Source organism: Ptychodera flava, chromosome 17 (assembly GCF_041260155.1).
Source record: "Ptychodera flava strain L36383 chromosome 17, AS_Pfla_20210202, whole genome shotgun sequence".
NCBI lineage: Eukaryota > Metazoa > Hemichordata > Enteropneusta > Ptychoderidae > Ptychodera > Ptychodera flava.
Genome location: NC_091944.1, coordinates 11,156,881 through 11,181,944, shown reverse-complemented (window position 1 = coordinate 11,181,944; position 25,064 = coordinate 11,156,881). Strand labels below are relative to the sequence as shown.

At 39.1% G+C, this 25,064-nt stretch overlaps 1 protein-coding gene across 2 annotated transcripts; it reads right to left on the bottom strand.

Annotated features, from left to right (window-relative positions):
* Positions 1–3,449: 3,449 nt before the first annotated feature.
* LOC139115397 (uncharacterized) lies at positions 3,450–18,461 on the bottom strand. 2 transcript variants are annotated; one of them, XM_070677482.1, is made up of 7 exons: positions 18,000–18,461; positions 13,287–13,583; positions 12,421–12,543; positions 11,810–11,914; positions 9,915–9,965; positions 6,972–8,126; positions 3,450–6,694 (listed from the first exon to the last, which is right to left on the bottom strand). In XM_070677482.1, the coding sequence occupies exons 1-7, from the start codon at positions 18,028–18,030 to the stop codon at positions 6,039–6,041; spliced, it is 2,418 nt and encodes an 805-aa protein (XP_070533583.1). In that variant the 5' UTR covers positions 18,031–18,461; the 3' UTR covers positions 3,450–6,038. The 2 variants fall into 2 exon arrangements, with proteins under 2 accessions (XP_070533583.1, XP_070533584.1); XM_070677483.1 differs by lacking the exon at positions 9,915–9,965 and having other exon boundaries at positions 18,000–18,459.
* Between the last annotated feature and the right edge of the window lie 6,603 nt (positions 18,462–25,064).

The window sequence follows — 25,064 nt, the reverse complement described above, 5'->3', positions numbered from 1 at the left end:
TCACAAGCTTTTTAAATTTGAGAGTCAGCTTTGTTTCTGAAAAATAATGTTTTAATTGAACATAACTTTCAAAGATGGAAGAAGAGTTAACATTACATAAACAGTCAATGTCAACGAGCATTTATGTGAGAACCAGGGACTGTGGACTGCCTCTGAAGGAACTACAGTGTCCTGTTTCATTTGAATTGAACAAAACCCAAATTGCACTTAATGGGGAAAATCCCGTAACGTTTGATAACATTATTTTTCATCATTTTCTATTCTTAAAAACATATTAATTTTCACATTCGTCTCCCAAAAGCATGATGTTGAAATACAACTTGACCTTGCCAACACAAATCATGCTGTACAATACAGTAAAATATTGGCCGACCAGCGGGAGATAAAATACTTGTTAAAAGGCAGAGGATAAAAACTGCAACCAATTAAAATTAATACAGTGAAATACTGATCGACCAGCGGGATATAAACACTTGCAAAGTCGCAGAGAATAATTTATCTCTGCGATTTTGCAAGTGGTTTTATATCCCGCTGGCCTGCCGATATTCATTTTTTACTGTATTCATTTTCACTCGCGGCAGTTTTATCCCTCCATTGAGGTCGTTTGTAATTTATACTGTACAATATGCAGTTTTCTAATTATCGTAGACAAATGAATTTTAGCCCCGCCCGATCTAATATTAACCACATCGAACATTACAGAGAGAGAGAGAGAGAGAGAGAGAGAGAGAGAGAGAGAGAGAGAGAGAGAGAGAGAGAGACTGGGTTGACCAATCGAGCATTGGGAGTGTCAACATCATTTTCTAGTAGAACAAGGAACTGTGCAGTAGGAGCGGCAAAAATAAGGAAACGCATCAAAAGTTTCAACAAGATATCACATTCACGTTCAGATAACACCAGGCAATATTGTACTCCTATATAGTGACTTCTATTTCACCAAAGCCTCAATTTATCCCAGTATAAATTTTACACCCAGACAGTCATCTCGGCAATTCATGATGAGAATATTTTCCTTTACATTTACTGTCACTGTGAGTTGGAGTACATCTGACATTCTTGCTATCAATAATTCCAACCCAAGTAACATACCGTAAAAGATAGAGCATCTATGAAATGTCACAGACAGACTTTCTTGGAAATTGAGGATGAGGAAATAATTTCATGGTTGCCTACTTTCCTGCAGACACACCAACCCACGCTGGATAATTTCAGCGTCTCACGATCCAGGGGCTCGGTTTTGTAATTCTATAAACAGTTCGATGCATGCACTTTGATGGAAAATAACAGCAGGGTATATAGATACATAGACTAGATTTACTGCATCAAATCATTACAAAATAATTACGTTGTATTGCCTTGATGTACAAGAAGAAGCGATCATATTGTAACCAGTTTTTGATTTGCCATACGTTACCATATCAGGCCCAATTTTTCAAAGTGTACTAATTTTAGATCGCCATGTCACGTGATTATCAATAGTTTGCCGAGATACGACGATTACGCCAAAATGTAAAATAACCGAACACATCATCGTCACATCAGCAACCGTTTGTATAATACTTCAAAATCAGGATTGTCGACCCCTTTCTGAAACTAGCAATGCATTGTGAGTGAAAATCGAAAGTTGATCTTACCAACAGCTTGTAATCGACTGACCAGACTTCGCATCATCTTCATCGATGACACACGGTCAAGTGTCCGATTTTTGCACTCAGAATAAATGTAGATCAACTCGTTGTGCCACAAACTACTGGGGCTCGGCGTGCTGTTTTGCCCCACCAAGTAAATATTTTGAGCGACGTGAAGTGAACGAACGAGACAGATTTTAAATCGTTCTCTTTCAGCCACAAATGAGGTTACTTAACAAGAGTCTTATTAATTATTTATGGAACTGAAAGCATACAATCAAAGTGCAGTGACGTTTACTTTTGAAAATATAATCATGTGATTTAGAGGGATTTGCATTGAAAGCGAGACGCTAAGAAAAGTGACACAATAATGACAAATAAAAATGCAAAACACTGGGGTAATTATTCTTTTATTAAACTTGGAAATACATTCATAATGATATACGTTTGTCATAAATTTCGCTTCCGGTTTAGAGAAAATCAAGGAAGCTCATGATATCAAGTCTTTTCAATCACATGACGTCATTGGTGTGCAGGTGGTAAATGTGGACAATCTCCAAAGTCTGGGTGCTCTGAGAAATGGCGTCAGTGTATCACGTGACCACACCCACTTGTCCGGTAATAGCCCTTCGTTCGTTTTCATGATACCTGTGATCAAAGCCACTGCCGAATTTTGTTTAAAAGAACGCGACGACCTTAACCGATATTTATGGGAAACATTTCCTGAAAACTAATGTACAAGTGAAATGCCATGAATTTGCCCTTTCACGTCGATAAGTCCCAATACATTGTTGTGAAAGATTGAACTGACCGGTATGATCACGTGATCGATTTAATCATGTCACGTGACCATGATCTCCCAGGTGAACCTATTCCTGTGTTAAGACTATATCCTAAGTAATCTTCTATATGTCTAATACTTCAAAACATGGAAATAATAAATAATTAATTGTGATTGAAAAAAATCCTTTTCCTGATGTAAATTCCTAAACCCAGTATCGCATTCTTTTGAGCGTTATTTTTGTCATTTTTGTTTCATTTGCAGCTTTAATGATACATTATATTGAAACACAATTAGAAATGTCAAATGAGTATAGAGAGTTCTTGTATAAACAAAAGATGAGTATGCATTAAACTGGATCAGAACACATCCCTATATTTGTGATAGCATTCTCGGCCGGCCACAGATTCGTCCGGTTAATTATGACGGCGACTGTTCAAATTCGGGTATTTCTCATGACATCACATCCAAGTATAATAATACAGAGTATATTCTATTATCAATGGGCACATGCACCTCAACCAGGAAGTCTAACTTTTCTCAAAGAAAATCAAAATTATTCTCTTTTACGATCGGCAATAAAAATAGGGGAAACTGTCCAAAGATTTGAATAAGAGAAACAAATGACATACTAAAATAGATCGCCGGAAGTTGAAGTTCAAAATGGCTGCAGTACCCTGTGTTAACTCTATGTTTAACAGGAAGAATAATGAAATTGTTTCTCGGAATTGCAGCTTGAACTTTAGCTAATTTGGATTTGTTTTTGAAATTGCGCCAATACTTCTGCATTGCAATTAATTATGGTCCATTTTTGTTGTGCATATTTTTACAGTTTTTTGTTTGTTTTCTTCCGGTAGGAATCATTCGTTCTGTCAACATTGCCTGTACATGTAATTAACGTAACAGTTTGTAAAATCTAGATTACACAGTCATCAGTAATAATGCAACTACCAGGATGTTTTGCTGGTGCGTAAAAAATAAATTCGTTCGCCGCCTCTGCAGCCTCTGCCCCCCCCCCATAAAAATATTGAGGAAGAATATTTCTTTCGCAGGCCTAAACATTTAATTTTCCATTTTCACAAAGACAAGACGATGAAAACCCCTTTAAATCCCTACAGGTCATCTACCAAGACGATGGACCAGAAAAGTTTTGTAAAACATTTGAATTTTCGAAAAACTATTATCGAGTTGCATTCTACTTTTGAAATCTGAAAGAAAAGAAACGAGCCAGATGAAATCTACACAATGTTTAAATACCTTTGTAAGTTTCTGCGTGTTGGTCATGCAGAATCTGAATAAAGGGCTAGCTATAAATACAGATCGTCGGTTACATTGTTCTACTTCTATCCTCGAAGGAATAACAGCTGCGTGGAAAAGGCAAAACGTAAACTGCTAGGAGGCCAACCCGACTGGTCTATCTGACCGAGTGAGGGCAGTGTTCCGACCACATCACGTAAATCCCTGGGCCTAGGTCCGGATCCTTCTCTTATCCCCTCAGACTGAAAAATCCGTCGCTCGTGGACGCTCCCTACGCTCCCCTCTAGGGGGGGGGGGAGCGTAGAGATCGCCCTCGAGCGACGGATTTTTCAGTCTATCATCCCCTGTGTCTATTGTAAATCTACATCGTGACCAGCGTGACCTTACATCAGTTTTCAGTTTGAAACAAAAATGACAAAACGCAAACGCCAAAATTAAGCGACATAGTTAATATCACAATCAATATATTTAGAGAGGAATTGAAAATGTAAAACGTCAGAAATAATCCCAACAACTATTGTTATACAAGGTAAATATACGCGCACTCATTTGGACGCGTCCTCAGAGTTTGGCATTCAATGCCCTCACATTTCATGAGTCAAGAATATATATTTACACACCTTAAATTCAAACAAACGCTTCAATACTGTATAAAGTAAAACTATTTAACTCTTACAAAAACTGCCAGTATAATTTATCAAAATGTAAATATTGTGAAATATGCAAAAATGTTTTGTGTGACGCTGGATATGGTATAAAGTTGTCTCGTTTTATGAAGTAAGAAATACATTGCAACTATCGTGAATAAATTTTGACACAAGATTTGTTTGGCGACTTCGCCTCTACGGCTACGTTTTTCAGGTGATCGATGTATATTGACAAAAGTGCACATTTCGGAGGACAAAAATGGTCCTTCACTATTTCCGATTTGACAAGATTGTCACGCATGCTCAGAATACTCATTAACAGTGTTCTATTTCCATTTGTCTCTTATATCTCACATTGAGTAAAGTTTCCATTTTCAAAGATTTTGTGACGATGCGTTTGTACGGACAACAAGTGCATCACTTCAATAGAGTCTTAATGTTCTACCTGTCAACCTCAGCATGTAATACCCCAGTGAACTCTTCGGCAATTTCCTCTTCTTTGATAATTGGACAAAACTTTACTAAGACATTGCATGAATGTAATACAGTATCATATTTTGTCAATTGACATCCATACAGATTGCATAAGTATTAAGTATGTCAAAGAGAAAATTTCAAAATTTCGTAATCTTTACTTTTTTCGTTAAACCATCTACTTGTTTTTCATTTTTGTTAAACGTTCCGTGATATTACATGAAAGGATGTTTTACATATAATTGTGAGCAGAGACAATAACTTAATTCGTAATATTCTATGATCAGCCAGAAATTGTCATGCACCAATTCAGTTAATTGGATGGATCTCGCAAAAAATATACAAAAACTTCATATTTGACTATTTTTAGCGCCATAGTTGTATGGACACCCTAATTTCAAATTGATGAAAACTCGTCTCGACTCGGAAGAGACGTACCACATGACCTTTCTTAGAGTTTCATGACGTTGGTGCATAGTGTGACATATACCTGAAGGCTGATGTCAATTTTAGTCAAGTTGCAACGGATATCAGCTTTTCCACTATATCAACTTTGCTCTGGAGTGGAAAGAGCAGATCATCCATTAATTGATACTCGCTTGGTCGTATTAATTATAAACTTGAATAATCACAATTGTATGATATAATTGAAATCAAGAGGAAATTGTTGGTTGTTGGCGATATGATGGTGTTGCGCAACTCTGATCAAGGTCACCATAAACTCTGCCAAAGGTCACTATAAACTCTGACGAAGGTCACCATAAACTCTGACCAAGGTCACCATAAACCAAGGTCACCATTCTGGTGACTTGAGAGTAAACCATGATAAGTTATCAGTGTGTGAAGAGCATTACACGTCGGTCTAAGTCTAACCAGGACCAAGACAAACAGGAAAGTTTGTCCCATTTCCAACTCGACCCCAGGCTAAACTAACCTTGGTCAAAACTTACAGTGCTTTCATACCAACTCAGCATGCACCCACCAAAAGCCGACTAGGTCCAGAACCAATGTAGTGTTCATTACTGTTACACGAGATCGCAAAGTCAAGCGATGCGGAAGCTAAACAAATAGTAGGATTTAGGTTACTAAGCGTGTGCAAGGCAATACCTTGGTTCAATTTGACAAGAAAGCCCCCCATCCCGACCCCATTAGAATTCAAATTTACAATTTGGCCGAGTTTGCGATGGGGTCGAAGTCGGTTCTGGATGAAGATGAATTTGAGCCCAGTTGAGTGTGAAACACACGAGCTCATTAGCTGTATTGCAGGTAGCTTTCCAGGGGCGTGTCGACACTCTTGGCAACCTCGACGATATGGTTGACGACGCTGATGACGCCTCCATAGCAACGGACCTGGTAAGGCTTCAGCTCTTGCTTGACGCCGGGATAGGTCAGATTCGAGAAGTTGTTGTCATCGGAGAGAAGTTTATCCCACCTGGCGAGTATCTTCATCATCTCCTCCTTCATCTTGCGCTGATTTGGGCCCTCCGTCTTGGAGAATCTTGAGAGAGTCAGCCATATTTTCTCATCGAACTGCTTACGGATGATTCGTAGTTCGTTGATGGTGTTCAGGAACTCTTCAATAAACTGCACGTTCAGCAGTTCATCGGACATGGATCCCTTGCGTTCTGTTCTTTTGCCGTCCCTGTTCTTGACGAGCACCGTCGGAGATGGGGTGTTCTGACGAGCTTTCTCGACGGCTTTCCGGGCGTACATTTCAACTTCGGCGAAGGTGCATATCTTTGACACTTTCACCGGTTTCACCGACTTCAGCGCCTGGATGAAGCGCTGAATTTCCAGCGCGAAGAGGGCGTAGTCCGCACTTGTCTTTTCGATTGCTTTTCGCACCAGTTCTCTGGCCCTGTTCAGCTCTATAGTGGTTGCTGCTGGTTCCACGCCGTCGGCAAACCCTTGGAAACAAAACACCATTCGAACATTAAAAACTAGGTCAAATTTTCTTAAATTTCATATAAATTAAGTTTTCATTTGGTTATTAAAAGTAAAAAAAAGCTCTCCTCTTTCCAGTCAACGTTTTTAGCTATCAGTCTACTAAGTTTCAAATCATTACTAATATATAATAAATCGACAGTGTCTCTACGACAGTTTTCTTCTGTCCGATCTTTATCTTCCACACAAAAGAATACATCAATAAAGCATCTTTAATGCGGCAACCTCCGTGACACCTACCTTCCTCCATCATTTGTGTAAGTTTCCTCCCGAATTCTTTCGCGTCTGCGACGGTTGATTTCCCGCGTTTTTTCGGTTTTGCAGAGACGACAAGTCTCGGAGATGAGTCTTCGCTTTCATCTTCGGGATCTACATCCTCTTCTTGCTTTTCGACCTTTGACCTTCGTGGCATTGGCACTTCTGGAGAAGGGTTGGGGACTTTCGGCGTGGCGCTGACCTCATCTTCGGGCCGTTGATAGGATTTGGTGACGGCTTTCACCGTTCTCCGTTTCCTCGGCACGGCCAATTGTCTGACTCTCAGCGATGCTCTGTACCTGGACACCGGTTTCGTTTTCTTTGGTTCTTCCAAAGGTGTGGTTAGGTCCTTTATGCACTGCGCATAATCCGATGCTGCTATCGTGGTTCTGAGGACGATCTCCGAAGCTTGTGCAATCTTCAGCGTTTTCTCATTGACAAGTTCTTTCTGAAACATCGCGTTCAGTCTTCCATCTTGATACTCCGACCAGAAGATATCCAACGACTGCAGGTCCTTGCAGGCCATCTTGAAATACAGACACTTTCTTCGCACATCTTCGATGAACACGCCTTTGATTCTCTCTAACTGATCGATTGCTCGGTCGATATCTGTCATGTCGTGTATCAGATGTGTGAAATAAGGTTCTGTGATGTTGGCCAGAAGTCGAGAAAAAGGATCGAGAGAATCCGATTCCGAGTATCTGTCGTTTGTCAGCGAGCTAAGGGGTCTAGATCTGTTTTCTAATTTAATACTGATACTCCTGGCGATAGATGTTGAGCTGGAACGTCTATCATCCAAAAAATTTACAAACGGTGGCTCATTTTCGTCGTCGTACGGGAAGTCTGTTTGACACGCTATATCTTGGACTCTTTTGAGAGGCGATTTGGACTCGGAGTGTTGTGCGCCACCACAGTCAGAGTGATGTTCATCACCGCACCACCCAGTTTCTGGATCCGTCACTGTTTCCCTCTGCTCATACACCGCTACTTTGTCAGGAATAGCGTCATCTTCTTTTTGGCACTGCTGATTCTCATTGTCTTCAAACTCCTGGATTCCATGGAAATACGGTTGATCGTTCTGTATGCTGATTGGCGCGGCAGGGACAGCATTTATGACGTCTACAGTTATTCCGAGAGAACCTGTCAGATAACGAAAACACATCTTATGTTATGCACATACACCTCAGTTTGAACCCTCTGAATGTTATGTTGAACATAAAGGTCTCCTAAACCATTAATTTCTTGACACACATGGCTTATACATGATTGAAACTACATACATACATACATACATACATACATACATACATACATACATACATACATACATACAAAGACACACTGACAGAAAAACATGGAGGCAGACATACGCCCAACCACAAATACACAGGTAGACATAAAAACAGACACACTGAGCAGATAAAACAAACACTAGTAGATATTCACAAAAAGACTTCGAGCAGCTCGGTACACAATAACACACAGAACAACAACATTGTCAGAAGTGACCTTAAACGTTTACGACATGAAAGTAACAGGTGTGGTTGCTATTGTCAGTTGACAAATGTACACACTTCGTTGTGCTAGGTTAGATCGCGCGTTTCAAGATTGTCAATGTACTGGGATTATAGCCAGCGATTAAATCGTCAACCACAGTGCTCGCGCTAGCAGATATCATAAAAGTGAACCATTTATACACTGCACCCTCAAACATGAAAACAAAATAACGTGTTTTTACAAGTCACTCTGTAGACATGCTACAAGTCTGTTGACATGTACATGTACATGTAAATATCAAAACAGACTAAACTGAAGGAATAATCTTCAGCAGATTGTCGATTGTAATTGCCACCGGGAAAAAGCCAAGCGACGGGGGCCCGTCTAGTCACTCTGTATTTAAATGAGGTTATTTGACTTCAATGTGCTTTGCAAAAACTCACAGAAAGTTCAGGTCGACGTTTGTTATTACTTTAAGTTAATCAGAAGCCCTTCACCAAACGTTTTTTTTTTGTGGATGGAAGATACAACTCTTAACAGTAGATTTGATGATCTCACAGTACCAAAGTTAAGTCTAATGAATACTGGCTTTATTTGACTTGTAGCCTTGTCACGGTCAGGCCAATTTTTTAAGCATCATCTTTCCACTACCTTTACAGGAGGTCAGCGGTCCCTTTGGGAATGTCGATCGATCCGTCATTTTACCACCGCCTTTGGGACAAAAGACGTTTACTTTACAGTATGGAGTGAATGGAGGGACAGTCCGCCAAGGGACAATCGGCACGATGAGGTCAATGGATCTGCCATGTCTTTCTAACTCTCTTAAAATTTAAGTATCCGTTTCAATGAGTCTAGCTGCATAACATGCAAGTCCTCAGAAGTGACTTCCAGACGACATTACTGTCACAGTCATACTTCGAGCTCTCGGGAAATTTGTACTTGAATACTGATTAGCTTAGCTGTTTCTGGTTTTTATTCATCGTCCCCAGCCTAAGTCTAGCGTGTTTTCTTCAGTGAAAGTCTAGGTTTGAGTTAATAACAAGCAACTGGATGATAATGTGTCAACTTCGCCAGGCTGTCACGAGATAACATTTTATGATATAACCTGAACGTATCATTCTCGACAATGGCATTGCACATCGCTGTATAAAGAATGATGGCTTTTCCTTTTAATTTTATTTCTAACCCACAGGCCGGACACCAGTCTGTCTGGATCAAGATTGCTCGACACACTGTCAATGTGTCTTCATTTTGATCAAATGAATAGTTCAATTCTATGTGTTCTTTTAACCCCGGATGAAACAGTGAAAAATGTTCAGGATATTAGTCTGTTGGTTAATATCTAAGGCGTGTACTCTACATAATGTGCTATTATTAGTTGTACAACAATTTCGTGCGAATCGAAACTGAAAAAAATTATGACCGGAGTACCTCTTTTAAAACCCAATATTATATCTGCCGAGTATGGTCTTCTTAAAACATCTTGTTTGGAAGAAGAAAGATAGAAAGCAAATCATTCAACAGTTTACTATACAGATCAACATGTACATAATCAGCCTAGTTGACATTGTACATTAATGATGTGGGGATATTGTCATAACGAGTCTGTAACTGATTATGGCCATGCAAATAGGTCTGGGTACCTTGAATACGATATGACCACCTAAGTGAGTCATAAAAATCTTAGGCAGTCGACCATATTTCAACAGGACGGATTTCAACAGGCAAAACACATAAAATTGCAGAAGTCAGTGTAAAGTTTTAGGTTCTACAAGAATTTCATACCAGAAGTGCCCGAAAAGACGTGGCTGGTGTCACAAAGAACTCTTTGCCATGAAAAATAGTGCATTATACATCGACTTTTAGTCGACTTTTTACCCACAATGCATTCCATATCATGCAGTTTGCCGCCCTTAGCATAAGACAAAGGCTATTTAAGGCAGCGAGAATTCTGATAAGTTATTCAAAGAGGGAATCTCATTGGAATCGGTGTAATGCTACTACAGTACGAAAACTATCGACATTTTCTGACTTTTCAAATCTCGTTTCAGTGATTTTGATATGGAATTCATATTTTATTTTCAAGTCAAACACGAAAAGCACAAAAATTGGAGATCATTAACATTTTCTGGGTGCTGAGGGGCCTTGCATTCTCTATTTGTCAGTGATTGCATTTTTGGTACAATATAAATATAACCTCTGGGAAATTAATTTATCAATACAGAAGATCAGTAATTGTTTTCTTTAACCTTTTAATATTTTGTTCAGCTTGACAGGTCACGAGAATTAGTTTGACCTTTTAAATTTCATCAGCAGGTTTTTCTAGTTACCGATTTCCTATGTTGTTTTTCTGTGTTCGCTACGGCTCCATTGTTCGAAAGGTGCCACAGTGACAAGATTTTTTTGGCTGAACCACTGATGGTTTGTACATGTGGGTAAAGTAATGTTTTAGAAGCAGAGAAAAAATGAATATGAGCAGCTTATTACGACCAATGGTCTTTAAAACTTGTTTCTTCATACTCCGAAAAACCGTTTTCATTGGGTTTTGCAGTGGGTAGTCGACACTGATCTGGTCTGCGCATGCGCACTACTTGAAGTATTTTCATGGCAATAATCCTGATAATCAACGTTATGATGTTATCGGCTTGATCATTCTATTATGACAGGGGTATGTGTTGTGATACTGCATTATTCACGACCTCCCTCCCCCTGCACCCTCCTTTCGACTACTTTGAGGTCGACGTCGTGAGTGATGTACGTTTTGAAACGACAATAGATCTATCTCTCTCGTCAATGATGGAGGTTTATGTTACCGTGGCTCGCAAAAGCTACTCAAAACATTATCAAAATGTCAATCAATTAATTTTTTTCGTGATCTTTTGTATTTTAGTAAAACAATTAAAGGTCAAAGAAACAGTTTACGAGTATTCAGGTAATTTAATTAGTTCGCAAGTTATACAAATAAAATTTGCACAGACCGTAGCGGCGTATTAAAATAAAGTTAGCTATGTTTGTTTACAGTAACGATGCATCATGAGATAATGCAAGGCACCCTAGAACCACGACAATCGGCAAGTCATCAATATGCCTTTGGTTTTCCATGTTTCGTTTTACTCCTGAATTTCACTCAAAATACTAATTGCAAATATGGTATAAAAAAACCAAAGCGTGCAGCAACGGTACCTTGATTGAAAACAGAGTCGTTGAAGTAAAATGATCGGTCGTCATTGACAACCGTGACCTCTGAAATAGAATTACGTAATTCAAGTATTTCAAGTATTTACAATGAATGAAAGCATAATACAAAATAAGTCAAGTTTTCTCACCTGCTCTCATGGGTTTTCCAGTCATAGCTCTATGCCATCGATTTAGTTTTCTTCTCAACGGTCTGACGGTCCGCGGTCTCCTCGGTGTCGGTGTCATCAGAGGTGCTGAATTGTACACAATAAATAAACAAATAAATAAATAAACAAATCATACACAGACACATACATACATACATACATACATACATACATCATACATACATACATGCATACATGCATGCATGCATGCATACATACATACATACATACATACATACATACATACATACATACATACATACATACATACATACATACATACATACATACATACATACATACATACATACATACATACATACATACATACATACATACATACATACATACATACATACATACATACATACATATATACACAAACATACACACATGCATAGAGAGTCTCATGTCTAACAGAGTAATTTTACATATTGTCTAACCTTTGTTATTTACGCAGTATAAGGTATTTATTCTGTCAGATCGTCTAATCACACCTGTTAAAATCACCTTTAATCTGCTCACTCTTGTTTCATCTATGCCCTGTTTTATCCCATCCCGTCAATCAATTATAGATCATTTATCTCACTTACTTTTACTGAAAGTTTGTTCTCTCAGTTGCATTCTCACAGCTGTGCCCTTGACATTGACCATACTGGACAGCGGATCCCATGCGTCTTTCGGGGTTCTACGAGGTCGCTGACTGCTCACTAGAGCTGCACATCAGTCGGATAAAATAGAATAATTTTCATCAGAGGTTAATTCAAGCACGGACTTTACTGTCAGTAAGATATGCATAACAATTTCTTTGTTTTCTCATTAGCATTAGACTTCAAAACAATCACCCTTCCTGAACACAGTCATAAAAGTCTGTGAGTCTCCCTGACATTCCCTCCTTGCTTCGGAAAATACCCGAAGTCCCTTGACTCATGGCGCCAACTTGAAAAAAGACAAAAGACACCCAGTTTCATCGCTGATCTACATGAACTCTGCCCTGCCATGTTTTTTGTCGGTTTCTTTTAGCACCTGCGTGGTATTTGTTTCGCAACAACTCAGTCTCTATTCAAACTCTATTCAACAAAGATTACAATACAAACCTCACCTCGGCGTATTAACTTTCCTGATCCTGGTTTGGATACGGTTGATTGCGTCCTGGTTTAGGCCATACAAGTTATTCAAGTTTGTGTCACAAAACACGTTCGCATCTCTTTAACACTTAGATCCATATCTTTGTGCACAGGTAAGCTACTTCTTCATAAGGTTCGCGCTGCCCTGGTTAGAGTCATTCAATTCAAAATAGACATTTTCTTTTTATCTATGGCAGGATCGAGGAATCAGCAAATTTATCAGGCTCGTCAATTTACCTTTAATGTTTTTGAAAACCTAGGTAACCCCTCTTAGATTGCATTTAATTTGTTGATGTCCTTCAACGGTTCTAAATCTGATTGAAACTCCTTACCTAATCTTTGCTGCTGTAATTTTCTCAGTTTCTCTTCTTCCGTGTCGAAACAACCCATCTTGATTTCTTCGGCCATCTTATCCAGTGCAGTGGCGAGGCTTTCCGAGTTGGCGTCCTCATCGTATATCTGTTTCCACAGCAACAGCATCTCGTACTTCTGCCTCGTGAAATTTCCCGGGTAAAGTCTGGTGATGTCTTCGACATGGTATTCTTGAAGTCCGAGAATGTTGGCCAGGAAGATCCATTCTCTTCGCTTCAATTCAGACGCTACTCTTCGAAGTATGGCGTCGAATTCGGCTGCAACATTGACATTACAGAAATTAAGACTGAATGACAAAGAGACCAACCTTATTAACACCGCCCTCTAAATGATGAAATTGCAAGTTTTGGCATGAGATGGCGACAATTTTTCAGAATCTATAAAAGAGGATAAGTTTTATCAGTCAAAGGACGCCATTGTGTTAGAAAAAATTAATAAATAAAGCAGAAATCAAAAGTTGGCAATATTCAGTCAATACAAACACCCGAAACATGATCATCAAAGATTGACTGTTTTTCCTTGTATTGAAATGAACAATAGATGCAAATCAGCCGGCCAAAACGGGAAATTTATTCATCTCTTTACAGCAAGTGCAAAGAAAAATGTTTGACATAAAAAACAACATAAATGTAAATGATAAACAATAGCAAATTTTGAACCATTATTAATAAAAATGACCTCTGTTTACCAATCCGGCTCGCATACTGAGACTTAGAGATGAAGAATCTATCATTTATTAATGATTTCCGAACTACAAGAAGGCGGCTCTTTCATCCATTAAATGCATGCACATTCTGCAACAAGACCCGCAAAATCCCATGCACATCAATACGCAGAAATTGTTCGAAGGCTAGTTTTCGAAAGCTTTGATCCAAGCGGAATAAACTCAACGGAAGACTTCATGACAGTCTTTGCATCACTCTCTCAGTCAGATTGTATCGGCTTTATTAACACGGCTGAATTCAATTCATTGAGCTCTGTGTGTAAATCAACTACCTCATGATTGTCGCCAGCGCAAACGATTGGTCGTCGAAGTCGAGTGCTGTATCAGTGATCCAACGTCTGGTTCAAGATCACAATCGATACAACGTTTTGTTTCTATATAGACTGCCAAATCACCAAAAGTACCTGTAGCTTTGATGTTGTACACAGCAAAACACCACGATTCCTGTATGTTATTGTTAGCGCCTTCAATAGCATCTTTTGCCCATGAAATAGTAATCGTATACAACAGACATCGCCATGAAGACGATGAACAGCTTTTCAAATCGCTGATTTAAACCAAAAGTTTGTACACTGCACCAAGCTTTCAGGACTGCAGTTGAAAAATACTCAGTGACCGTTGTGTCATTCTCGTTGGCAGAGAGTTTCAGGGGAATGGAGAGAAAAAAAAATAATCGAAATTACCGGCTCCGGAATACATCATAATAGGTAATCCACGTGATGTGACATGTTCAAGTTATCTTGACATTTGAACACCGATGATGATGGATTGACGCCAATTCTAAACAAGCAGCCGCCATGTTTTGAAAGACGTACATGTATACAAGAGTAACACATAGTGTCAATGTGATCAAGCATTAACATTTAATAGACCTGCATTCGTACAAAAATGGACGCTCTCAAATGCACCGGAATTCAACATCACGTTGGTCCACTTTCAACATTAAATATTAAAAGTTTCAGTCTGGAGTCGACTCACGGCCTGACTATCGATTTCAAAACTGAAACTGTCGTCATAGGTGTCAGATTGTAAAGGCTTTTAGAAATAGTTATCGAGACTTTTAAGTGGTTTAGAAACGCACTTCTGAATGTCAAACCTAGCAGCTGAGTCCACAAATAAAATGTGATTGGCAAGGTTTGTTTAATAATGATCGTTGCACTCTGCATAACGAACGGAGGCCGCAGAATATCTCTCTCTCTCTCTCTCTCTCTCTCTCTCTCTCTCTCTCTCTCTCTCTCTCTCTCCTCTCTCTCTCTCTCTCTCTCTCTCTTCTCTCTCTCTCTCTCTCTCTCTCTCTCTCTCTCTCTCTCTCTCCCAATCGTTTTCTGAATGTACATATGTGCAAGTCTTTCTTCATATTAAATCTCTATTTACCAGCCTGGCGTTTTCCCGCTACATTTGGCCAATGCATGCTATTGTTCGCTTGATACCAAGAGTTTATGAAATCCTTTCTTTAGACCCTCTGGTTAGTCCTAACATTAGCCTTGTACTCGCATAACCAGCAAAATAATTGGTAGAAAGTAAATATGGACAATTAGTACGAGTGATCTAATTGGTTGTTCTATTGAGTTGGTTTGACATATGGATTTTATTGTTGCACAAATATAAAACCATTGTAACTTCTGATAATATTCTCTGACAGAGGTTCGTTCTACTTTTCTTCTGAAGGATTTAAGTTAAAATATTACGTATAACCCTAATACTGACACGATGCACGATGTAAAGCATGTGAAGTTATTGTTGAAAATGAATTATATTCCGGACTATTGTTCAGTTGTCGATAATAACATTGGATATCACACGCAGGCTGTTTCGACAAAATTAAAACCAGGCACTTCGTCACACGATGGTTCTGGTTAGACCAAGAGACTGTATTTTATTATAAACAGAATAAAATACCGAAAACTATAGATCTAATTCTCACATGATGGAACCTGAAGTTGAAGATTTTCAATTTATTTCAGCTCGTAGAGTAACTACTATCCGTATGATACAGTGCCCTGCTGTCATTATAATTAAAACCGTCGATGTAACTTCAGAAATCGAGATAAATATAGCTTAAATCTTTGAGCGCCAAAGCCAATTTTTGTCACCCTTATAAAATATACCTAAGTCAATTTTTGTTACATTTTGGCCAAAATTTTGATAAAAAACTGCGGCTAATGAAATGTTGAGTTCATTTGGTCCAAGGTTATCACAAAAATTGCAGAAAAGTTCATAAAAATTGGCAAATTGTTGCATTGAAATTTTGATGGGAAAAATACAGCACTCAAAGTGTTAATAAGCTGAACAGCCTTCGTATTGTAAATGAAAAATGACATCAATGATGTTAAAATGCTATTTTTTTAGTGGGAGTAAGCTTTAGTAACCTTCCCGACGGTGTTGCGAACATCTGATGTCAGACGAGTGAGGCAACAGCTTTCGAATTCCGTGTTTAAATGTAATGGAATTTGAACAAAAAAACAAACAAATATATATCCATCAAAGGCAAATAACATCGGCGTTGAGGAATTTATCATTTCGCCGCAAAAAAAAGCTCGACGCTATCGACATCCTAACGTACAGAACGAAGTTGGCTTCAAGATAGCGTCCGTTTAATTTTTTCAAAATTAAAATTTTAATAAAAGAAGTTGACACACAAAGTGAGTACACAAGGGGGTTGGTATATTCACTCTTTACCTTGAAATACCTTAAGTACTTCAACGCAACTTTGGCTCAGAGCCAAAATGTGTTGTGCACATACATATTGGCTATTCATTCTAGTAAACTTCGTTTCCTTAAACTAACAAATAAACCACTCTTTCAAATACTTACATTTTGCAAGTATTACAAAATCTTGACTATTTCCACAAAATCTGATTTATTGTGCAACATTCGTAATTTGCATCTTAGTTTTCTTGAACGTTATTATCGTTTCCGCTATTGCGAAATATTTTCACTTCCTGTTAAAACTATAGCTTTCAGTGTTGGCTTGTCCGAAGTTCCCGATTTTCGCACAGAACAACAGACATTTCAGTCTATAAGTATGCAACTGCCTTCACATTAAATATCATCACAAAGTGATGGCAAAAAAACTTCTCAAAATGTTTTCTCTGTTACATTGCATTAGAAAGTCAAACGATGAGTTTGATCAGTCACTTCTATCTCAGGTCATATCACAATCTTTTATTTACAAGGACGAGGAATTCTGTTAACTTGAGTTTCAAATCCCTCCATGAACACGGACAGCAACTATCGACATGCGCGCGTATAAAGCCCATCCATGTGAACTGTTTAAATATGAGAAATTCGCGGAGATTCGTTGGCTAGAAGGTGTTAGAGCGCAACTAAATCTAAAAGAGTTACAATAGACTCGATGCTAAAGTCAATAATTGGAGAACAAATACGCAAAGTAAAGGAAGGCAATATTTGTAAAACCAATTATAATTTGAAACGCGATATCGATAACTTTGTTACCTGTTTATTTTGCTGGTTTTACCTGAACTGAATCAGAAAATTTAAACATCGGGTTTGTGCACTGTACTTGGACAAAACTACCAGCTGATTCATGCTGTACGTTATATTTTACGACCTTTTAATGGGTACATACCCTCCGTTGCCAAAGATACCATCGATCCATAAGTTTGAAATGATGGGGGTCGTTATTCTTATCATTATGGGGACAATGACTATGTCAGCATTAAATTGAGTAGACTATGTCAATTTTTTTTGTTCAAGTTACTGTAAGGTCCTCGAAGACTGTAACTTGTTCCATGTGGATCACAAACAGGTGGTTGCTAAAATAGGAGAAACTTTAGTAAGTGTGACTCCACACCGCGCGACTGGCTTCTGGTATTGAGCGGTGAAAATAATATCAACCCACTGACCACACAAAACATCACGTATTTCGGACAATCAAGCGAAATAACACGCAGTACTTGACAGGAAAAAAATCAAAAATTTCTCTCACCTTGTTGCTCCATAGTGGGCACCTCCGCCATGTTGTTTTCCAAAGATTGCTCGGCCGCCAAGTAACGTAAACCTACAGCCCCGACAGGAGCAGCATTTCAGCTGTATCTTTTATTGAATACATTGAAAGCAAGGCGAGTAGTGTTGCGCGCATCGAAAGAAGGCCGCTTTCAGAAAACCACGGCTGATTTGCATGAGCGCTGCTATAGTCTTGCTCGTAATTTAAATCTGTTGAAGCTGGCAACTTATTGTCTTTGTGAAAGTAATATGGCTTGTGACGTCTGTCTATTCAGCCGACATAATAGCTAATAAAAACTCCTGACAAAACAAAATAAATACGAGCTGCCGAAGGAAAAATGGTGGCTGGGTAACCGCACTGCGTTTTAAAACAAAGCTCCTTATTGATTGAGTTATGGACTTCATACTGTATTTGACCAATAGGAACGACGGAGACTAATCTTAATCATCCAGTCGAACCTAGTTTGCCCTTGTTTCATGAGCCAGTAAAACGGTATTGTGTGAAGGATAAAGTTTCTGTCTCCAAATCTGTTTTCTTTTCAGGGATTTGTGCCCATATGTTTCTTTTGTGAACAATAAAACTTCAAAAAAGAACAATAGTTGGCTTTTGACATACCCCCTGAGCTTGCTGTAAGCAAGATTGACTTAGAGTGGTTTTACTGAAATGTAAGCTGTTGACTGCTAAGCAGTTTTATTTTTATTCACCAGGGTCAGCTTGCCTGTATCCATCTTTGGTAAGTTATGGAAGCTTGACAACCCACGGGTATAGTGCAACTTAAAAGCATTCCCTTTGACTTACGTGTAGAAATGCAAGAATTTTTCAAAATTTTCATAAAATATTTGGTGAGAATGAGAAGCCAGAATGCAAAATGTGGTGAAATGGTGCCAGCATAGGTTGTTTCAAAGATAAAATGGACAGGCTCTGTTATAAAGAATGACGTATATATTCATTTTAGAGATACTTTTGTTTTTTTTTGGGTCTCTGCTTCATTATTCGTATTCATGTTATCATTTTACGAAAAAAACAAAGTTCATGATTGAATTCTGTAAAATGCAGAAGAAAACCTCCATCTTATTGATTATTTTATTATTTTCTTATGTGATGTCTACTCAGTCGTTCGAATTGTTGATTATGGAAATAATTTGTTATTCGGAATAAAGCGGACTTCAGCCTTTGAGTATTATTTGCCTTTCTGGCTATGGCCATCGATGTTGTTGATTGCAAAAGTGTAAAGCACCAGCTGCTTGATGTCAATTATTAAACATCTCTTCAGTTTGCTTTGGTTTCAGTCACTATCATTTCAATGATTAATCTTGGCAATTAAAGTGAAAGACTTAAACTTTTGCTCAAACTTTCCTTAAAGAGTATTGCAACCATTCTCTTTCAAAATCAAGAATAAAAATCGAGGGTCACCGTGCATATTTTTCGTACTAAGGAAACAAATAACTCAAGATTTGTCGATATTTGATATTCAAAATGGCCGCCATCCCTGTGTTAACTCTAAAAACTAAGCCGGTGGAAAGTTTTCTTACACCAAGAACTTTAAATGAACCCCCACTAGTGGTATATCAGAAAAGAATTGTAAAAGTTTAAGAGTCCAAATTTGTGTCCCTGAGGCGCGTTCTACCTTAAGAGAAAAACTCTTGACAAAATACATGTACATTTGTTTGTTTGTTTGCTTGTTAACTTATTCACTCACCCACTTACTTATACTCTCACTCATTTACTCACTAACCCACTTGTCCATTCATTTACTCACTCATTGAGTCACTCATTCACTCATTGAGTCACTCATTCACTCATTGAGTCACTCATTCACTCATTGAGTCACTCATTCACTCATTGAGTCACTCATTCACTCATTTACTCACTAACTCACTCATTCATTCATTTACTCACTCATTGAGTCACTCTCTCACTCATTGAGTCACTCATTCACTCATTCATTTACTCACACACTAACTGCATACAATTACATTATTTCTATGTGAAACTTGAGCAGACAGAAACAAGGCTAAACTACAAGGGGTAAACCATTCCGATAATTATGATCTGAGAGGAGAGTGTATATCAATCATCGTGGAGGGGTGCCTTCAACGCTTGAAGTGTTTTGCTCTGAGAAATTTCAATCGAAGCTGCTTAATTGGAAACGACATGAATCAAATTTCACAATCGATAACCAGTCCGGGATGAGAACACGATTTATTTGTTGATTTAGCAAGTTTGTTTCTCGCGGTGCGTCTCTTCGACTTAGCGACATGAATTAATAGTCAGTAAATGTCATCAAAAACAATCCCAGCATGCATATAGGCAAATTGTAATGTGAAAAGGACAACAGAATAGTTGGACGTACTGTACTTTACTTGAGCTGATTTGTCCTGGTGAATTCACCGACAATAGAATAAAGTCAGATTATATTTGCTCGACGTTAAGTCCGGAGCAATCTCATGGCGGATTGTTCGATCTTTGTTGTTCTTTTTGTAAAATAATTTGTATCTGTCGGGGCAGCGGCAGCTTAGAAGGCCTGGGTTAACTTACAGATAATCTGTTTTATTTACATTTAAAACCCATAAAAAAGATTTGTAACCCTTCACACTTCATGGAATTCATGAGAACTGGTCATGCATCATCGTAACATCACTGTCAAGTTCTTAAAAGGTCCCTTGGTAACAAGGAGTTTCTAAGTAAAAGACAACCGGACGCAACAGACGCTTCCTAGCAATAATCTTCGTTGGACACTTTAACAAGTTACACTCAAGATAAGCCGATGAGAACTTCATCTAATCCTGGTTCTGATCATGGACCCTCCGTTTTCTAAAAGGTATAAGTTCTAATAGATTGTCCAGTATACTGTGATTCTATACCACATATAAATTTTATACTGACTTGTGTGGAATGCCTCAAGCAAAATAATTCCCCTGGGTGCTACGTGTTGTCAGTAATATAGTTTCAGCAATAAAAACCAGGCTCTTGCTGTTTGACTCGTTAAAAATAAATCGTTTAAATCTTCAACATAAGTACCCGGTTCAAAATCTGAGGCATTGCTGAAGCTTTAGAGATGTTTAAGAACGCAGCTGTCTAAATTTCGCTGATACTATTTGGTCCGTGGCTTTACAGATTAATTAGACAAACTGAACAGTTATATGGTGATCTTCAATGTTTGTTTCTCAGTTTCAACAGGTGGGAGCGTTTGTCCGTCGCGTTGACCTTCAGCTGACCTGGCCTTCGCAGTGCGTCACGATGACGTCAAGGCTGACTCAAACATGAAACGCAATTACACTTGAATGAGAGTTACAAGGTATCGTCATTTATCGATGTTTGCTGACACTTCAGAGGAATATTTTTTTTCCACCAGTGAAACAGGCCACACAAACTGTCACAGAATGGACACTGAAATACTCGTAAATGAATTTACTGATGCCAGAAACGACAGACGACTCAAATGCAGTACTAGTGTGATGCCGTCTTCATCGCGCCACCCAATGTGTCATGACCGAGTGAAGAGCCAAGCGCGTCTACGTGACTCCTGGGGATGCTTATGGCGTTTTTCAGACTTCAAAGAAAGATTGCGGAGTATCGTAGGTGCAGCGGTGATGTCAAGATGTGGACATGTACACGCCTTCATTTTCTCCAGCAATCCAGGCTCCCAGTGTCACAAACTGTGATATTTTGACCCATATTCTGTCCCACTTTTGAATCACGTGAAGTGCACCTATTTCTCGTTGGGGACGAAAGTTAACGATCGTATGTACCATTAATCACATGAAATGAAATACGCGCAACCGATAATTATATTTTCAGAAGCAAAGTAAAATCAGTCAATTATGGTACCAGACTGGGTGATACTCTTTTCACCGCGCGCCGAATCAATGTCGTTGATTGTATTTTAAATTTGTACACGAACTAATTACCGATTACAAAATCAAGCCTTATGAGCCGAGAGAAGAAACAAGACGTTGGAAACAAAGCTGGGGCCTCGAGAAAGATGTAAAAACAGTATGAGAACAATGAAGGGAAAACAGTAAGACATCATCGATGATTTAAAAATGAACGATAGTAAAATGAATAAGACGTTGGCCGAGGGAAGCTGTTGATATCGACCGCGGGATGTAAGATTGGCCGTCGTAACTGAGGGTGACGCTGCGTTGACACAAATGCTGGGTTTAGTGTACGGCTGCAGATACATGTACTAAGCCAAGTGACCACTAGTACTTTGTCTCTCAATCCTGTCTTCAAGAGAGTCCGGAAGGAGTATATTCAGCCCCCAAGACGCATTTCCCTGCGTATTAGGCTGTGGATTGTGACTTGAAATGCCACTTTCATCCAATTTCTATAGTTTGTCCAATATTTAATCATAAAGTATGAGGTAAAACTTGTAGTAGACAAACAATACACAAACCCACGAACAAAACTTGAAAAGGCCAACGCTATATCACTATTATAGTAGTGTAATGAAGCAATCATGAGGCGTATATTGACATTTTTGCCCTAAAAGAATGCATTGTTCGGAATGACATGAAGTCTCCAATTCAATAAAAAAAAAAAGCAGGTTTACCTCCCACCGTAGTCGCGTTGTCAGGGGAGATTTATTCCCTACCGATGACGATCATATACAACATTACGGCTAAATTAAAAACAGGGTTTTGATTGTGGAATGCTCATTCGTTGAAAGGAAAATATGCATTGACCTGAAAGAACGCCATTGGTGAAGTTTGACTTCGTTGACTTCAGCGAGATCCCATTGTTTGAAACTCTTAAATGGAATCAGCTTTCCAGATTAAACGCTTTAATGCCTGTTTTACAAATCTATTGAGCGGCACAAAGCATGAATTCACTACTGGAAATCCCCAGTCAATACTAGATTACGCATTTGATAGCTTGAAAACATGCCTTTCTCTTGTACGTAGATTAACTAATTGTCGCTGGGGGACAACACCGAGCTAGGTTTTGCATACAGTATAGACGCAGAGAAGGAGACTCGTACAGGTGTGTATTGCGCGTGAGGAATTTCGAGAGGGTGCCATGCGTTATAACATAACATGGCATGCCCCAGCGGTAAACAGTCCAATGTCTAGCGTGTATATCTAATCACACAGAACGATGAGATCAAAAACCAAATAACAGAGGTGAAGGTGAAGTTTGATAACGAGCATCAAGACTCACCTGTTACACACAGCATTCTAAAACCTCGGTTCTTTTCAAAGCTCCATTTAACATAACTACGTAACTGGGGATTGGGTCTCTGTTAATTCGCTTGATTGATTGATTCTGATCGATCGATCAAAGCGCCGAGACTGGTTCGTTTATGATGATGTTGAAATTTCAATGTAACCACAATACATCATTTCATTCACGTCAACAAAATAATCCACATGCAGGAACACTTCTCTGGATGTAGAATCCGAAAGTGCAATGCTGATAATGCTCTTACTTAGAAAATAGCTTTTGTTTGATCGCAGTGCTGATGCCCCAACCGATACACCAGTATTTGTAATCAAATTTCTGTAGTCAGAAATTCCTGAAAAAAGAGACTGACGCGTTACATCAAGTTAGCGACCCTGTGACATGAACTGCCGACCTATTGATTTTTTCAGGCGGCGGACGTCTAATGACGGCAATTTATTACGCCGAATTAATATGTTTTGGCGAAAATTCAAAGAGGTAAACTTATTGTGTTAGCATTCCAGGACTGATGATGTCAAGATAGAACGGTTATGGACTTAGCTCGGGGCAATGCTTGACTCAATTAATAGGTCCATCGAAGTAGAATGCGGAAGGTACACATACAAAAAAAACCAAATAAAATATTCGAGGGTGGGTCGTGATCACCTGTTCAAAGGCTTTGTGTGATTACCTTGAGTTATTTTTTATATTGCCAAATCAATCGAGTCGCGCCATTGACGTGCACTGACGTATAATGGCGACCAGAGAAGTGTACTGACTCGGAAACCAGTTGTTGGTTTAAAATTGTCGTAACCTGACCCGATCTCAGCCGACCGAGGAATTGGTAGACGAACCTGAAACCAAAGACCGGAGTTGTTCTTTTTATGAAGCGGCGCTTGTTCTAATTTACATTAACGCACAGCTAAGTGTCGCTGTTGCCCCGGGAAACGGTAAAACATTCGCTCCATTACCGGCAAGTGTTTCAAGCATACCCCGAGACTTGAGTGGCTCAGTGACCGTCCTGCCGTGGTTCACATTGCCTGAGCTGAAATCGGTTACGCCTCGAGGACTCTACCTCTGTTCACCGAGCCGGTGGTGCACCTCGACTGAATCCTGTGTGTTGAGGACAGACTGAAACTATTTTAGTTGTGCGGGTAATCCGAACCAGAAATTTTGATTGAGATGGCGGCAACACACTGCGGGTACTGACCGAAACCGACCGGCGTAGAAGTATCGGAAAGTGGAACTCGACGAGACAATTCATCGTGGTAGCAATTCACAAAGAATCTGAGCAGGATTCGTTTATTTGGTAACATCAATTACCTTGATTCAAGTTGTGGAACAAAGATTACTGTCAAGGCTACTCTGTAGTCGTTCAGCGGTGGCGGACTTACAAACCATAGACACAAAACCAATCGACGGCAAAGATTATGCTAGTTGCAGCATTCGATTTGTGTCGTACGTCGTAACTTTTCTCTGCGTCGTTCGTTCGTTCATGAACGGCGCTAACATATTTTTTATCATTTCGAGTGTTCTCAGAGATTACGTATAGGTTAAAGTACCACCTGTCAATCATACTTTTCTGTGGTAAAACATAATCGTGATACATTCTGAAATCTGTCCAGCTGACACTATTAAGCCCAGCATTAGTGCAGTGTAACCCCGGACTACTTCTGTAACAACAGTTCATAGAGAAGAACCACTCCTATTCTAACATATTGGGATTTCGTTTTACCTCCCATTAACGAATTCAGGTACGAATCGATTGGTTGTTGATCTCGTTTTCATCGCAATAGAAAACAAGCTAAATCGACGCACCGGAGCGTATCTCCAGACACAGGAGTAGGTCATCGCACGAACCGTGTCTTCACCAGAAAGCCAAGC

Excerpts from the sequence above, each read along its gene's own strand:
- LOC139115397 (XM_070677482.1), bottom strand. The coding sequence starts at position 18,030 with ATGGCGGAGGTGCCCACTATGGAGCAACAAG. Across the intron at positions 11,915-12,420 it reads AGAACAAACTTTCAGTAAAA|CACCTCTGATGACACCGACA; the intron begins GTAAGTGAGATA and ends TGTACAATTCAG. Across the intron at positions 9,966-11,809 it reads TGGAAAACCCATGAGAGCAG|ATGTTTTAAGAAGACCATAC; the intron begins GTGAGAAAACTT and ends CTTCCAAACAAG.